Raw genomic sequence first — 18836 nt, 5'->3', positions numbered from 1 at the left:
TCTTTGACTTCAATGTCCATATAAGGCAGCTGGTGCCATGGCAACCACAGGGCTTGAATAGCAGTGTCAAATCCCTGAGCACACACATGCCCCCATCCCCCTCCCTGCACACTCCCTCCCTCTCTCTCTCTTGCTCTGCTAGCTCACACACACACAAGCTGAGGAAAACGGAGGGAGAAACCCATAGACACAGAGAGAGAGGACGGTCTGTGTGGTGCCTTACAAAAGCCAATCTGTCAAGAGCCTAGTCTTCTTTTTAAATCTCAATTCAATTTGGTGGACTCTGAGGAGAGAAAGCCACATCCCTTCCCCCTCGCCTGCCTCAGCCACGGGAAGCACCCACACGGTCGGAGCACAGGGCTAGGCCGCAAGTCGTTAGTGCTCGGTGGGCAAGCACTGACAAAAGACTGGAGGGAGAGGCTAACACGGATGCTTAGAAAGCAGTTTCTCTGACTTCTGAAGGGTGGAAAGGACGCTTTTAGGATTTCTAACCTAATCCGTGCAGTCTATTTTTGGAGGGACTGAAACAGACTGGTCTAGCCACTACCACAGAGGATATTGCTACAGCCTGTCTCTTGCCTCCCTCTGGAACAACAAACAAGGAAGAGAGGGCACTTCCTTGAGTTGAAGACCATTTTAAAGAGAGCCAGAAAGACTGGTTGATTTAGTAAAACAGAGGGGGTAGACCGTAGCCACGGCTAAGACTTGATAGTAGTTCTTTGTGTGCCTTGAGGATATAGCCACATACAGTGTGCTGTGAAACATCAAGTTGTTTTGCTAGTGGTGACCTGGAAGGGCTCGTTTTGTCAACCAGAATGTTGGTGGTGCTCAGAGGATTGCTGGAAAATCTGTCTCTTGCCTCACTCTGTCTGTGCCCTCCCTCTCCATGGCTGCAGGGGTGATCTAGCTAAAAGAAGACGTTGACATATTATATGAATATACTTGCAACGGTAAGCATACAATACAAGGCTTTTGTATTATTTCTCTCTAATGCCAGGATATAAGTAAGATATTGCAGAAAGGCAGCAGGACTCCACATACACTATATGAAGGTAAACTGCATGACAGTTTTACGAGGGGTGGCCACTGCTCCAGGGCTAGCGCGGTCCTTTTTCAGCCATTATTGTTGCTAGAGAGAGAAGGCAGAGAGAGAATCGAGAGAGGGTTTCCCTCTGTAATCATGTGCAAAGTGCGAGTGAATGGGTTGTGTTTTGGTCTCTTTTTGAAAATGTGTGTTTGATTAATTGTTTCCTGTGAAAGGTTCTGTGTCTTGGCTGAAGTGTAAACCATTCGACTGAACAGCAAGCTCCTCTAAAAGACAGCCGTCGAAGGATTTGGTGCCAAATAAATACATAACAAAAAACACAAAAAGAGTGACTAATTCAATAAGGAGAAAGAAGAAAACTGGGCATGGGGCAAAACAAAAGTTTCTAGAGTGAAAAGCGAAACAATTTCCAGGTCATAGTGGAAGGGGAGGAGACAAAACAGCTCTAGTGGTTTTTTTGGAACAAACATTCTACACCATACAATTTTTACACCCATTTATACTCTACATTAAAAGAGGGTGTGGGTAATTTTCTACCTTTGACTATTTAGTTTCTGACCCACTTTGAGGACCAAAAAGCCAAAAGAGAATATTTTATGAAAAGGCAGAGAATCTTCAAATCTTGAACTCTGAACAGAGAGTTCACAAAGGAAATCAAAAAGTTTAGACAGCAGCAAACAAAATTGTTGGCTGTCTCTCATTCCTTCTGTGGTCTGCTAACCAAGCAATGGCCATGGTGAGTGGGGGCTGGGGAGACCCCAACGGGGGCACCAACGGGCTGGGGGAGAAGGGCTATCTGAGGGGAGAGGAGGAGGACGGTTCGCCCCAGGCCGGGGGCAGCGACATGGAGGTCGGGGACGAGGACAAGGCGTGTGTGGTGGACTGTGTGGTGTGTGGGGACAAGTCCAGCGGGAAGCATTACGGTGTGTTCACCTGCGAGGGCTGCAAGAGCTTCTTCAAGAGGAGCATCCGCCGCAACCTCAACTATACCTGCAGGTGAGACTCAATGGATAATTGTGATAATGATGTGATGGATTCTCAAAATTGATGGATAAATATAATAAGCTATTTACACTGTAACGTTGGAATTCACCTCTTCCTCCACCAAACTGTAACACCCGTCTGGGTAATTCTTATGAATAGCCTTTATTTCTGATTCCTTAGTTTGTCTGTTATCAATATCCCATCTGTACAGGCAAATGGATGCAAATAGCTAGAGTGAGTCATGCATTAATACATAGTTGACTCTGTGCAGAGCTGTTACAATCCACACAGCAGTGTCTTTACTGGATGTGACTCATCACTCACTTAAAGGAAAAATACACACAAAAAAATATCTTTCTGTATTTCTTTAATTAGTCCACTGTTGATACAGTCCCCAAATGTTTTGCATGTCAACAGTCATGTTTTCAAGATGCTGGACTTTCAAGAGGCAAAGTGTCATATAATGCATTGTGCATCATCACCATGATGTGGCCGGTGGCACTTTGCTTCTTGAAAGTCCAGCATCTTGACAACTTGACTGCAAAACATTTTGCGACTGTATTAACAGTGCATTTTTTTAAACCAAAACATTGTTTTTGAGTGGATTTGTTCTTTAACTGTGTGCCTTTCACGATATAAAAGGTATCTGAAGAGAATAGCTGACTTAAAAATAGTATTACACTCCATCATTGCTTACTGGCAGACGTCTTGATTGTCAATATTATTAGTCGAAAACAATATGGGGTTGAACAGACACCTCTATTGTATTTCATTGTATTGTTCAACTCTGTATTGTGATATTTTGTATTGTCTTGCAATGTGATATTTATTGATTTACATTGTTTCCTCCATGTCCAAGAAGATGTCATACAAATGCACACGTTTTCTTGTACAAAACTATCCTCGAAGTGAGATAATTGAGTTTCCCCACTGTGGTCTAGTCATCCCTACATCAGCCACTCTGCCCATATAAAAAAAAATCCATGAGCATGATACAATATTAATGCCATGGATCATCTAAGGAAAGACAGGGATTGGGCCATACACACTTATATAATCTGATTCTGTAAACCAGCAGATACCTATAATATATTTAAATAGAAGCTTATTTTGTCTCGCATCGTGTTTTATGCTTCAACTTTCTACATCTACCCTCTAGATACGTTACGCAACCATGCAGTCTGGTAACTCACAACTGCCTGCAAATGTTTTCTATCATAGGTGACCTTTCTCCATTAAAGTGATAGCAGTACACATACACTACTATAGATTTTGCCAAGGGTTTGTAGCTGTAACAAGTGTCAGCAAAGCTAAATGTCATTATCATTGCTGTGTGGATTGGCAAAACATGTTATGATCTATATTTCAGGTCGAATCGAGAGTGCCAGATCGACCAACATCACCGCAACCAGTGCCAGTACTGCCGCCTTGAGAAGTGCTTTCGCGTTGGCATGCGCAAAGAAGGTACTTATCCTGTCCACATACAGTAGGACCTTCTTTTAGCTATATACTTATCCTGTCCACATACAGTAGGACCTTCCTTTACCTATATACTTATCCTGTCCACATACAGTAGGACCTTCCTTTACCTATATACTTATCCTGTCCACATACAGTAGGACCTTCCTTTACCTATATACTTATCCTGTCCACATACAGTAGGACCTTCCTTTACCTATATACTTATCCTGTCCACATACAGTAGGACCTTCCTTTAGCTATATACTTATCCTGTCCACATACAGTAGGACCTTCCTTTACCTATATACTTATCCTGTCCACATACAGTAGGACCTTCCTTTAGCTATATACTTATCCTGTCCACATACAGTAGGACCTTCCTTTATCTATATACTTATCCTGTCCACATACAGTAGGACCTTCCTTTAGCTATATACTTATCCTGTCCACATACAGTAGGACCTTCCTTTAGCTATATACTTATCCTGTCCACATACAGTAGGACCTTCCTTTACCTATATACTTATCCTGTCCACATACAGTAGGATCTTCCTTTACCTATATACTTATCCTGTCCACATACAGTAGGATCTTCCTTTAGCTATATACTTATCCTGTCCACATACAGTAGGACCTTCCTTTAGCTATATACTTATCCTGTCCACATACAGTAGGACCTTCCTTTATCTATATACTTATCCTGTCCACATACAGTAGGACCTTCCTTTAGCTATATACTTATCCTGTCCACATACAGTAGGACCTTCCTTTAGCTATATACTTATCCTGTCCACATACAGTAGGACCTTCCTTTACCTATATACTTATCCTGTCCACATACAGTAGGATCTTCCTTTAGCTATATACTTATCCTGTCCACATACAGTAGGACCTTCCTTTAGCTATATACTTATCCTGTCCACATACAGTAGGACCTTCCTTTACCTATATACTTATCCTGTCCACATACAGTAGGACCTTCCTTTACCTATATTTGTATGTGTTCTATGCAGAATATCAGGTTACTTTGACATGGATGTTCAAAGACATGAACTCCAGTCAATAGACTGTATCCACAGCCAAATGTATGTTCTAAAAAAAAACGATTGTTTCAAAATTCTGATTTTTTAAACATTACATTGACCCATAGTGTTGTCACATACAACTACACTGGCCGTATCATGGCTTGCCATCCATGCAGGCTCCATGCCGTGTCCTTTGTCATCTAATCTAGTGCCTGCGTGAGCGACTAGGATACAAGGAACAAGCCACCTGCGGCCCTGTGCACCAGTCTTTCACACACATCTCTGTCTATACCTCAACTGTAGTCTGAAGTCCCAGGTGATGAAGGACTGTATATGCAGTGGTTGGTTAGTTGTTTTTCCATAGGCCTTTGATTATAAATATTACATACCATCTGTATAGTAGTGGTTCCACCGTTACCCTGGTTGCCATGTCATCTTACACTGTAAGCCTATTGAAGCCCTAAGTAGAACATAGTATCCCTATGCCATTGATATGAGGCATTATTGTATGATAAAGAGGCTGTAGCCCAAAGTTCCACAATGAGTATAGCCCACAATATTAATGACTCTTTCCCTTTCAAGGTCACATTACTCACCCAATGGCTTTAATACGTCAACTACAGTTAAAGTCGGAAGTTTACATACACCTTAGCCAAATACATTTAAACTCACTGTTTCAAAACTCCTGACATTTATTCCATGTAAAAAATGTCAGAATAATAGTAGAGAATGATTTATTTCAGCTTTTATTTCCTTCATCAAATTCCCAGTGGGTCAGACGTTTACATTCACTCAATTAGTGTTTGGTAGCATTGCCTTTCAAATCAAATAAAATGTATTTATATAGCCCTTCTTACATCAGCTGATTTCTCAAAGTGCTGTACAGAAACCCAGCCTAAAACCCCAAACAGCAAACAATGCAGGTGTAGAAGCACGGTGGCTAGGAAAAACTCCCTAGAAAGGCCACAACCTAGGAAGAAACCTAGAGAGGAACCAGGCTATGAGGGGTGGCCAGTCCTCTTCTGGCTGTGCCGGGTGGAGATTATAGAACATGGCCAAGATGTTCAAATGTTCATAAATGACCAGCATGGTCAAAAAATAATAATCACAGTAGTTGTCGAGGGTGCAGCAAGTCAGCACCTCAGGAGTAAATGTCAGTTGGCTTTTCATAGCCGATCATTAAGAGCTCCTGCTGTCTCTAGAGAGTTGAAAACCGCAGGTCTGGGAAAGGTAGCACGTCCGGTGAAAAGGTTAGGGTTCCAGTTGAAACTGGAGCAGCAGCACGGCCAGGTGGACTGGGGACAAATCATTTTAATTGTTTAACTCGGGTCAAACGTTTTGGGTAGCCTTCCACAAGCTTCCCACAATAAATTGGGTGAATTTTGTCCCATTCCTCCTGGCAGAGCTGGTGTAACTGAGTCAGGTTTGTAGGCCTCCTTGCTCACACGCTTTTTCAGTTCTGCCCACAAATTTTCTATGGGATTGAGGTCAGGGCTTTGTGTTGGCCACTCCAATACCTTGACTTAATTTTCCTTCCTTTTGGGAAGTGCACCAGTCCCTCCTGCAGCAAAGCACCCCCACAACATGATGCTGCCACCCCCGCAACATGATGCTGCCACCCCTGCGCTTCACGGTTGGGATGGTGTTCTTCGGCTTGCAAGCCTCCCCCATTTTCCTCCAAACATAACAATGGTCATTATGGCCAAACAGTTCTATTTTTGTTTCATCAGACCAGAGGACATTTCTCCAAAAAGTACGATCTTTGTCCCCATGTACAGTTGCAAACCGTAGTCTGGCTTTTTTATGGCGTTTTTGGAGCAGTGGCTTCTTCCTTGCTGAGCGGCCTTTCAGGTTATGTCGATATAGGACTCGTTTTACTGTGGATGTAGATACTTTTGTACCTGTTTCCTCCAGCATCTTCACAAGGTCCTTTGCTGTTGTTCTGGGATTGATTTGCACTTTTCACACCAAAGTACATTCATCTCTAGGAGACAGAACACGTCTCCTTCCTGAGCGGTTTGATGGCTGCGTGGTCCCATGGTGTTTATAGTGCGTACTATTGTTTGTACAGATGAACGTGGTACCTTCAGGCATTTGGAAATTGCTCCCAAGGATGAACCAGACTTGTGGAGGTCTACAATTTTTTTCTGAGGTCTTTTTTCTGAGATTTCTTTTGATTTTCCTATGATGTCAAGCAATGAGGCACTGAGTTTGAAGGTAGGCCTTGAAATACATCCACAGGTACACCTCCAATTGACTCAAATGATGTCAACTAGCCCATCAGAAGCTTCTAAAGCCATGACATCATTTTCTGCATATTTCCAATCTGTTTAAAGTCAATTTAGTGTGTGTAAACTTCTGACCCACTAGAATTGTGATAGTGAATTATAAGTGAAATAATCTGTTTGTAAACAATTGTTGGAAAAATTACTTATCATGCACAAAGTAGATGTCCTAACCGACTTGCCAAATCTATAGTTGTTTAACAAGAAATTTGTGGAGTGGTTGAAAAACAAGTTTTAATGACTCCAACCTAAGTGTATGTAAACTTCTGACTTCAACTGTATAGTTGGAAATATTAAATACCTTAACTATGGCTGGAACTATTTAATACCTTAACTATGGCTGGAAGCATTTAATAGATGAACTATGGCTGGAAGCATTTAATGGGTTAACTATGGCTGGAACTATTTAATACCTTAACTATGGCTGGAAGCATTTAATAGGTTAACTATGGCTGGAAGCATTTAATGGGTTAACTATGGCTGGAAGCATTTAATGGGTTAACTATGGCTGCAAGCATTTAATAGGTTAACTATGGCTGGAAGCATTGAATAGGTTAACTATGGCTGGAAGCATTTCATACGTTAACTATGGCTGGAAGCATCATAGCAGTATTTGATACAGCCACCCTCTCATCCTCACAATGAGGGGAAATTAATTCATTTACTTTCTAAGAGCAATAAATATGAAGACAAAGGCCAGAGTAAGCTTTTATCCCACTTTTGGTAATACAAATATTTGCATTGTAAAAGATGAACACCTCCTGAGGAATATTCATCTTTGAGGAAAATATATTTTAATGTAGAATTCTGCTGTCTTTGTTTTATTCCTCGAGTTAACATTCACTTGGAGAATTCTCAAATAATGTGAGTCCTCTGTTTCGCCCATTGTTGTTTAGGTATCTGTCTGTGACCCATGGTGGCCACTTTAATCTGGAATTATATGGTGTTAATCTGGTCAAGACCGTCTGTTGATAATCTGCCAGACCTCCTACTGCGAGAGAGCATGCCTGACTCATTTTCAACTTCTCCCCCCTGCCCTCCCTACTTTTCACCCTAAATCCTAATCACTTCCGTCCTCCCCATCTCCCTGCATCTTCTTAACTCCAACCCCAACCCATACCCCTCCCCCTTTGTGCCTCCATCCCCACCCCAGCAGTTCAGCGCGGACGTATCCCCCCCTCACACTCCAGCCTCAGCCCCACGGGCACCCCAGTAGGTGGTGGTAGCGGCGTCGGAGTGGCAGAGTTTTACAACAACAACGGCGGGCAGCCCGTGTCGGAGCTCATCTCCCAGCTGCTGCGTGCCGAGCCCTACCCCAGCAGCCGCTACGGCCACCAGTACAACCAACAGGGTCAGGCCACCGGCGCGGGCGGGGCCGTTATGGGCATCGACAACATCTGCGAGCTGGCAGCCAGACTGCTCTTCAGCACCATCGAGTGGGCCAGGAACATCCCCTACTTCCCAGAGCTACCCGTGTCAGAGCAGGTGGCTCTGCTCAGGTTGAGTTGGAGCGAGTTGTTCATTCTGAATGCAGCCCAGTCCGCACTGCCCCTCCACATGGCCCCGCTGCTGGCCGCGGCGGGCTTCCACTCCTCGCCCATGTCAGCTGAGCGAGTGGTGTCCTTCATGGACCAGGTGAGGGTGTTCCAGAACCAGGTGGACAAGTTGACCCGGCTCCAGGTGGACTCGGCCGAGTACAGCTGCCTCAAGGCCATCGTCCTCTTCTCACCAGGTGAGTTATCTTTTTTATTTTATTCTCACTATGTGGATTGAGAATTTAGTTTTAGATGTTTTTGGGACATGTTGAGACTTTACAACATGCATTCCTGACTTTTCAGCCTACATTCCTGACTTTTCAGCCTACATTCCTGACTTTTCAGCCTACTACATTCCTGACTTTTCAGCCTACTACATTCCTGACTTTTCAGCCTACATTCCTGACTTTTCAGCCTACTACATTCCTGACTTTTCAGCCTACTACATTACTGACTTTTCAGCCTACTACATTCCTGACTTTTCAGCCTACTACATTCCTGACTTTTCAGCCTACTACATTCCTGACTTTTCAGCCTACTACATTCCTGACTTTTCAGCCTACATTCCTGACTTTTCAGCCTACTACATTCCTGACTTTTCAGCCTACTACATTCCTGACTTTTCAGCCTACTACATTCCTGACTTTTCAGCCTACTACATTCCTGACTTTTCAGCCTACTACATTCCAGACTTTTCAGCCTACTACATGTTGAGACTTTTGGCTACTGTGCATACTTAGATATTCAAACATTTAATTTGCATGATGGGACGTTTGACTTGCATATAGGGTTGCAAGGGGAGGGTATTTTACTGGAAGCTCAAAGTTCTTTGTAATATTATCAGATGACAAATGCCTTTTGGGTAATTCAGATTATAATTCAGATTTCTCAGTCAAACACCCACATGTACAGCCACACACAGCCCCGAACGCCTCCCCTTTCCATTACAATCGTTGGATTTAAATCCATGAAAACTAACGGCATAGAAACCGTAAATGACTTGGTAATATGAAATACATTTATTTCAACGGCAGAATTCAAAAGCTATTTTGGACTGACCAACTGAGATATTTTACTCATATGATAGGTAAGATATACATAGCCTTACAGAGTGCCTATCCAACAGACAATCTCAGAAAAATATATCAACTATTGGAAAGTTGGCTGTCAGAAGTATTACAATGTGAATGTGCATTTAATCCGCCTGTCTGCATATTCCAAGACATGGTGTATGAGGATTCAGTGAGATACCAGATGGGTTGGACGATACATTTCTTTGAAATGTATACTTAAACTGGAAATCAACCAATCCTCCATTTTTAACACAATGGAAAGGTCAAATGCTTTATTAACTAAATGTTGAAAGTGCATAGGAGACTGAGAGAAACAAAATGGTGCAGTTTGAGGCCATGTGGCGGAGAGTGATGTGGGAGCTGGAGATGTGGGTCTGGGCAGGTGTGATGTAGCTGAGGTTTGTGTGGGTCTGTATATTGTCGTTTGTATGTGTATGTTTTGTATTTAAAAATGTATGTACAATCTTACCCAAAATAAATAACTTTCAAATCCAAACAAGGAGAGAGGTCTCAATCAAGAGAACCAATTAAACCCGATGCACTACTTCGGAGCAGTCATGTATATACATGTGGCTCCTGAGTGGCGCAGCGGTCTAAGGCACTACATCTCAGTGCTAGAGGCGTCACTACAGACACTGGTTGGATTCCAGGCTGTATCACAACCGGCCATGATTGGAAGTCCCATAAGGCGGTGCACAATTGACCCAGTGTGTCCGGGTTTGGCTGGGGTAGGCCATCATTGTAAATAAGAATTTGTTCTTAACCGACTTGCTTAGTTAAATAAAAGGTTCAATTGTGAGAATGCTGTTCATTGACTGCAGCTCAGCGTTCAACACCATAGTACCCTCAAAGCTCATCACCAAGCTAAGGAACCTGGGACTAAACACCTCCCTCTGCAACTGGATCCTGGACTTCCTGACGGGCCGCCCCCAGGTGGTGAGGGTAGGTAGCAACACATCTGCCAAGCTGATCCTCAACACTGGAGCGCCCCCCTCCTGTACTCCCTTTTCACCCACGACTGCATGGCCAGGCACGACTCCAACACCGTCATTAAGTTTGCTGACGACACAACAGTGGTAGGCCTGATCACCGACAACGACGAGACAGCCTATAGGGAGGAGGTCAGAGACCTGGCCAGGTGGTGCCAGAATAACAACCTATCCCTCAACGTAACCAAGACTAAGGAGATGATTGTGGACTACAGGAAAAGGAGCACCGAGCACGTCCGCATTCTCATCGACGGGGCTGTAGTGGAGCAGGTTGAGAGCTTCAACATCAACAACATTGGTCCAAACACACCAAGACAGTCGTGAAGAGGGCACGACAAAGCCTATTCCCCCTCAGGAAACTAAAAAGATTTGGCATGGGTCCTGAGATCCTCAAAAGGTTCTACAGCTGCAACATCGAGAGCATCCTGACCAATTGCATCACTGCCTGGTACGGCAATTGCTGAGCCTCCGATCGTCAAAGACCCCAGCCACCCCAGTCATAGACTGTTTTCTCTACTACCGCATGGCAAGCGGTACCGGAGGTCCAAGTCTAGGACAAAAAGGCTTCTCAACAGTTTTAACCCCCAAGCCATAAGACTCCTGAACAGATAACCAAATGGTTACCCGGACTATTTGCATTGTGTGCCCCCGTCCAATCCCTCTTTTACGCTGCTGCTACTCTCTGTTTATCTTATATGCATAGTCACTTTAACTATACATTCATGTACATACTACCTAAATTGGCCCGACCAACCAGTGCTCCCGCACATTGGCTAACCGGGCTATCTGCATTGTGTCCCACCACCCGCCAACCCCTCTTTTTACGCTACTGCTACTCTCTGTTCATCATATATATATGCATCGTCACTTTAACGATACCTACATGTACATACTACCTCAATAAGCCTGACTAACAGGTGTCTGTATATAGCCTTGCTACTCTTTTTTTCAAATGCCTTTTTACTGTTGTTTTATTTCTTTACCTACACCTCTCGCACCATTGGTTAGAGCCTGTAAGTAAGCATTTCACTGTAAGGTCTACCTACACCTGTTGTTTTCGATGCACGTGACAAATACACTTTGATTTGATGTGCTCATCTGTACTTGACTCATGACCTCTGATAAAGATCATCCCTGACTCAGTGGTGTTAAAAGGAAAGCTTAACATTCTGAAACATGGAACACATGAGACCACTAACTACTCTGAACCTAGAGGGAAATCTACCTGAAAATTGGAGCGTGTGGATCCAGCCTTTAATTCCATCTTTATATAATCGCCAGTGGCATCTCGGAGAAAGCCGAAATAGTGAAATGTGACACATTCCTGCACGAAGCCAGAGATGATGCAATCAAGGTATTCAATACTGTAACGACCCTGGGTTCATAAGTGTGGATATCGACTCTGCCGCCTGAGCATGCTTTTGCGGCACAGTTGATGGTGCGCTGGACTTCGGCTCGAAGGTCAAGGGTTCAAGACCTGCGCCCTGCTGTTTCATTACATTGGTGTCAGAAGTGATTGGGCCTTGCATCCACGACAGTGTGTGTGCTTGGCCAGTGATCGCGTTCCTATAAGAGGAAGAGTCGCAACTTCGGGCTAGATGGGGTTCGAGACTTGCTTCCTGCCTGTTTCATTACAATACCTTTGATTTTGAAGATGATGTAGATGTATTAAAAGCGCTTTTCTGAAAGTACTGTGAGCCAAGAACAAATCTGACGTGCAAGGACAAACTGAGTCAATTGATGCTTACTGACTCATCTAAAAAAAAGAAACAAGTTTCAACAATTCGTTCTTAACGTGCATGAGCAAAAGAAAACACAGAATTTGAAAAAAGTTCCTAGATAAAGATAAAGAGAGGTTGCATGGACAATGCTCACGTTGACGGTACAAATATGAACCAAAAGAAGGGTCCAACATAAGGTCAGATATGCGAAGCAAATCACAGGAAAAAATCCATTACGCCAAAATGTGCTCCTCATGCACACAGACAGAAAACCGGAGCATTCACGGGATTTACAGGGAGATGACAGCACGAAATTAGGACATGTTCATTGGGACAATTGAAGTGAAACAGAGTGAAGTAAAATTTGTTGCTGAGCTAGTGAATATCAATGAGAAAAATACTGAGAAAGAGCAGTGAACAGAAACACTGTAAATAAACAACCATAAGCTTACTGTTAAGCTGGATACAGGAGCTGAGTGTAACATCTGTCCGTGAGAGACTTGAAAACGCTGAAAGTGAAGGGCTATTCCATGCAAAAATCCAACTGCAAACTAGTGACGTATTCTGGCCACCAGATGGAGCCAAAAGCAAGAATAGACTGAAATGTCAATGCAAAGAGAAAGTGACTGAACTGGAATTTCAAGTGATAGAACAAGATGCACCTGCAATACTTGGAAGATCAGCTTGTCTGCAAATGGGCTTAATGCAGAGAATATTCAAGCTTGAACAAAGGACAGAGATGGACATTTTGAATATGAAGATTTATTCACAAGACCTGGATGTGTTCCGGGAGTTCATCACATACAAATAGACGCAGAAGTTACACCAATGGTTGGTTAACTCATCCAGAAAAGTACCTGTAGCACAGAACCGCGTGGAAAACATGGATGTCGTCGTCAGTAAAACTGAGCCTACTGAATGGGTAAACAGCTTGGTGACAATCGTGAAGCCAAACAAAATACGGGTATGCATGAACCCACAGGATCTAAACAAAACCTTCAAGAGAGAACATTTTCCTTTACGTACCATTGAAGAGGTAGTTGCTGAAATGCCTATCGCCAAGGTACTTTCAGTAGTTGATGCAAACCAAGGATTCTGGCAAATCCAACTGGATGAAGAGAGCTCCCGACTGGGAGGTACGCCGTTTGGGAGGTATTCATTCAAGAGACTGCTGTTCGGAATCGTGTCGTCTCCAGAGGTCTTCCAGAGGGGCCTCGCCCAGCATTTTTAACTACTGGAAGGTGTTGTAAACATCATGGATGACATTCTTGTCTGGGGTGCTGACACAGAGCAGCACGACAGACTGAGAAGCATCAACTTGAAACTGAATAAGGACAAGTGCAAAATCAGAATGACAGAAATTCGCTACATTGGACATGTGTTAAGCAAAGAAGACCTGAAACCAGACTCCAAAAAGGACAAAGCAATACAAGAAATGCCAGAGCCAGAGGACAAAGCCGTGCTTCAGAGGTTCATGGGAATGTTGAAGTCAAGATCCCTCAGACTGTCAAAAGAGAGACGCTCCAATTGAAAAAGAGCTACTGGCGATTAGTGTACGGCTGCGAGAGGTTTCATCAACACCTGTATGGAAACCAGATCCAGGTGGAGTCGGATCACAAGCCCTTGGAAACAATCTTCAAGAAGTCGCTCCAGAAAGCACCAGGCAGACTGCAGAGAATGCTGATGAGACTACAGAGATACAGTCTACATGTGACAGACAAACCAGGAATGGAGATGCACTGAGACGAGCATACCTGAAGGAACAGATAAAGAAATTGCTGGATGGTGAGCTGGATGTTAACTACATCGCTCATCAACTTCCTGTTTCAGAAGAGAAACTGCAGCAATTCAAAACAGCAACAGCAGAAGATGAAGAGTTAAGACTGGTCACAGAAACAGTTTAAAAAAGGATGGCCAGACAAGAGGGGGGAAGTTGCAAAGAAAAGACGGCACTACTGGACCTTCAGAGGGAACTTGACATACTCAGATGGACTGCTGTTCAGAAGTTCAAAACTTGTTGTTCCTCAGAAAATGAAAGAAGTTCCTGAAGCACACATGGGAGTCATCAAATGTAATAAACTAGCAAGGATGTTCTGTCCAGGCATGTCTAAACAGATTGAAGATGTTGTAACAAAATGTGCAGTCTGCAACTCACACAAAAACAACAACCAAGAGAGCCACTCATGTCTCATCCATTCCCAGAGAGAGCTGGGCCAGTTGCAGTGGACCTCTTCCATTACAACGACACAGAATATCTACTATTTGTGGATAACTACTCAAAATTCCCAGAATCTCCCAGCTCAGTGGGACAACAAGTAAACACATCATTACAGCACTAAAGTCGATCTTCGCACGGCATGGGTTGCCCAACATGTTGTACTCCGACAATGGAAGACAGTTGGTGAGTCAAGAAAGGTTCTCTACCAACAGGGATTTCAAACATGTCATGTCGAGGCCTACATGTCCACAGTCAAACGGCCAAGCTGAGACAGCAGTTCAGACTGTGAAGAACCTGTTGAAAAAAAGCATGAGACAGCAACGGCGATCCTTACATAGCTCTCATTGAGTAAATAAAATGTGCGTACCTGGAATGGCTCAGGGTGGCGCTATTACTAGTTAGTACATGTGATCATCTGTACTTGCACTTGACCCATGACCTCTGATAAAGATTGTTCTTCTACCCTCATCCCTGCCTCAGCTAATATATTACAATATTGAATTCCTAAACGGCCTCCTTTCCAGACCAGTTTGGTCACAGCTCTCCCTGCGCTGTGAGTCTCGTGGGTCACGTCTGCACGGCTACCAAACTGGTACCAGTTGTGAAAACGGTTGTGAAATGTTATTGCAGTTAATTGAAAAATAATGTCATTGTTGTTTTATTTTTCTTCATTAATTAGGCTATTTTCTCTTGAACCGTATGGTCTATCCACTAGAAACTCGTGGACAAAATTGACACATACAAAATGTATTCATATATAGTATTCATTTTTGTAACAGTTATTCAAGTATAAATTACCTTAGATTACCTGTTAATTAACAAAGTTGGTTAAATTTACATTAGCTTTGCAACCCTACATCAATACTTATCTTATTTTTTTACTAACATGCTGAGACTTTAACATTTCTAATGGGAAAACATACACTGAGTGTACAAAACATTAGGAACCCCTGCTCTTTCCATGGCATAGACTGACCAGGTGAATCCAGGTGAAAGCTATGATCCCTTGTTGATGTCACCTGTTAAATCCACTTCAATCAGTGTAGATGAAGGGGAGGAGACAGGTTAAAGAATGATTTTCAAGCCTTGAGACAATTGAGACATGGATTGTGTGTGTGTCATTCAGAGGGTAAATGGACTAGACAAAAGATGGAAGTGCCTTTAAACGGGGTATGGTAGTAGGTTCCAGGCCCACCGCTGCTGGGTTTTTCACACTGTATCAAAAATGGTCCACCACCCAAAGGACATCCAGCCAACTTGACACAATTGTGGGAAGCATTGGAGGGGCCAGCATCCCTGCGGAAAGCTTAAGACACCCTGTAGTCCATGCCCAAATGAATTGAGGCTGTTCTGAGGACAAAATGGGGTGCAACTCAATATTATTATCCTAATGTTTTGTTCACTCAGTGTTTCTCTTGGTGTTATCTAAGGATACCAAAGCATCTGCTGGTCAAATAACAAAACCTGAACACAGGTGTACTGGTAGATTTGAGGAGAGTGGCGCCCTCTCCTGGCATGACAGTACAAGTGCAGAGTATAATCACAGGCCAAAATGTGTTGTAGTGGATATTGTAATTGAAAGGTCTGCACTGCACACTTACCCAAAGAGTGTTAACATTTTTACATGTCAACAGTTGTGTGCATTATTTTGCTTCAAATGACCTAAATCAAGACTACATCAACAACATACAGATGAAACAATGTGTAGAAACCAGGAGAACAGAGGAGGTACAACCTGATATTTTTATTTTATTTTTTTATTTGTTGGTGCCAAACAGATTTCTGTATGTAGGTTCCCGCCTCAGTTAAGTACTGCTCCCTCCCACTCTACTCACCTCCAGTCTCTGTCATTCCCTCCTTCCCTCTCAGATGCGTGTGGGCTGACAGACCCGGTCCACGTGGAGTCTCTGCAGGAAAAGGCCCAGGTGGCTCTGACAGAATACGAGCGGATGCAGTACCCAGGTCAGCCGCAGCGCTTCGGCCGCTTGCTCCTCCGCCTGCCCGCCCTCCGTGCCGTGCCCGCCAACCTCATCTCCCAGCTCTTCTTCATGCGTCTGGTGGGCAAGACACCCATTGAGACGCTCATCCGTGACATGCAGCTCTCCGGAAGCTCCATCAGCTGGCCCTACGTCCCTGGTCAGTAACCCCCAAAATTAGGTCTCCTTCTGGGCAGTGACGACAAGGACCGCAGGTTCCTCTGAATCATCATGATCCATCTGTGTGATCCTATGCTAGCGCCAGCTGGACATCATACATACTGTACTGTCTCCATGAACTGAGCTCTCCATACCAGCCTAGCGCCAGCTGGGTCTATTGCCAGCACACTGGTGCCAGCACACCTGCTGTGCCCCGTTATGGCGACCTGAGTCAGCCATGCCATCCGCATGCCATAGTGACACCTTACATACAGACATTACTGTCCTGCCAATAGAGGTCACTGGAACCTAATTTTCCACATCTCATTGCCTTCAGTACAATGACTGTCAACGTCAACATCAGACATTGGAATTCTGGTAGAAAACCTGTATTATGGAGCTATTAGTCTGTTCCATTCTGATCCTTAAGGCTGGTTTATACTTGGTCTAACAACATGTCTATAGACAAATAGAACGCGACAAGTGTCTCTGGTCAAAATAACATTTAATTTATACTCGGGTTTATAGACCTGTTGCTGCGGCTGTTGGTTTCCTTGTCGGAGACGCATTAAAGTTCAACGTTGACCCTGTCGCAGAATCCGTTGTCATGGTTACCTGACTGAGACAGCAACAAGACAGTGCACAAGTTCTCAAATTCTTTGGTTGAATTCCCTGCTTTTATTTCATCATGCTCACAACCATAAGCTATTTTCTGTAATTAGCTAGCTAGCTTTCAATTACCTTGTAAATAATCATCTTGTTGAGTTTTTTTCCTGTAATAATTAATACAAATTTGCTAAAGTTAAGACGTTGTCGACAATGACAAATTTGATGTCGGACGACAATAGAATGCCCATGATGTCACTGCGACAACTTTCTACAGACATGTCGATAGACCGACTATAAACAAGTCTCTCACTGAAGGGTCTCCACCTAACTTAGAGGGTCCTCCACCATGTCTCACTCCTATCCCTTCAGATATGTCAACATTGATAGGAGGAAACGGGGAGGTGCTAAGGGTTGAAATGAAACTGGAACAAGAAATTACACCAAAATCTTTATCGTCCACAGGAATTTCACCAAAAACATAATTGTCCTTGAAGAGGTTCTAGATTTGATATTTGAACTAGTAGATCAGCCAGGCAGATGAAGTGGAGAGACTTACAAATGGGACTCAGTGACTGTTTCCATGTATCACTCATAGGGATCTTAATTGTTGCATTGGGCAACTTTTAAAAAGACACAGTTAAATGAATATGGATTGATACCGCACAAGACAACAGAATGCTAACGATTGATTTCTTCATAAGGCAACCTCTCTGTCATTGTTGTTCACCACAAACCGCCTTCTTTTCAATGACTGCTTTTTCAATATTCAGTATGAATTAGGACACTGCAGTAAGAGTAGATCATTCATCTGGACATGTTCTTTCCAATCAACACTGTTTTTTCAATAAGGACGGATATTTTAACTACAACAGATGACGAATGCAGCTGATATGAGTGACAGGCTGATTGTTGAAACAAAAACGTATGTAATCAAAAAGGTTGTGGCCAAATGGTTCACCTATGACCTATGACCATACTGAAAACAAAGAGCAAATGCTGTTGGTACTTTAAAAATAAATCACATCAAAACCTATTTTACAAGCTATACGAAGTGTACATATTGTAAATGTAGGGAACCAAAGGCTTAACTGGTGTTGATGGTATAATTTTTAGAGGCCATGTTGTCTTGCTGCATGTCACAATGTTGTTTTTGCTCTGTTAAACGTTTTAAGAGGTGTTTCATCTCTACCAAATGGGATTGGAGAGTAGAGTTCATTTTTTTTAATGATGAGTTCACAGGTTCTTTTTTTAAAACCTTAATATTTTATGTAAAAATACCTCTACCATCCCTTGAGATGTGTTAAAAAAGATGTGTCTCCATGGCGGTGAAGATGACACTGGTGCAGAACAAGAGGCTACTCCTGAGCCCATTCTGTTCCCAGCACAAAGCAATGCATCCTAGGATCTAACTGTACAACACTTAGGTAACATGGGACTTTATTGTCATGGCTGTATGGCAATGGGACTGCGCTTGGAGGCTACGATCCCAAAACATCACACTACCTGCGAGAGACTGAGAATAGGTCCAATAGCCTATCGGTGACTAGGAATTACCTCATGCCTTTCAAAAAGATGTGGCATATCCTCACCCACTGACTCACTCAACCACCATATCACCCCCAGAAAAATGACAAAATATACATGTACTAATATTAATGTTTTACTATATTTTACTGTTGTTGCTGAGTTCTTTAGATTTGGAATTGTTTGTGTATGAAAGCATTATTAAAAGGCCAAAATGACATGGTGAGTCTGT

At 43.2% G+C, this 18836-nt stretch overlaps 1 protein-coding gene across 2 annotated transcripts; it reads left to right on the top strand.

Annotated features, from left to right (window-relative positions):
* The first annotated feature begins 80 nt into the window (after nt 1-80).
* Nucleotides 81-18819, top strand: LOC110508217 (nuclear receptor subfamily 2 group F member 6). 2 transcript variants are annotated; one of them, XM_036967077.2, is made up of 5 exons: nt 81-950; nt 1261-2041; nt 3399-3493; nt 7957-8532; nt 16206-18819. In XM_036967077.2, the coding sequence occupies exons 2-5, from the start codon at nt 1773-1775 to the stop codon at nt 16478-16480; spliced, it is 1215 nt and encodes a 404-aa protein (XP_036822972.1). In that variant the 5' UTR covers nt 81-950; nt 1261-1772; the 3' UTR covers nt 16481-18819. The 2 variants fall into 2 exon arrangements, with proteins under 2 accessions (XP_036822972.1, XP_036822971.1); XM_036967076.2 differs by having other exon boundaries at nt 7954-8532.
* The last annotated feature ends 17 nt before the right edge of the window (nt 18820-18836 follow it).

Source organism: Oncorhynchus mykiss, chromosome 28, assembly GCF_057628025.1.
Source record: "Oncorhynchus mykiss isolate SJ-2025 chromosome 28, ASM5762802v1, whole genome shotgun sequence".
NCBI lineage: Eukaryota > Metazoa > Chordata > Actinopteri > Salmoniformes > Salmonidae > Oncorhynchus > Oncorhynchus mykiss.
Note: the sequence above shows the minus strand (reverse complement) of the source record. Positions and strands in the feature narration are given on the sequence as shown.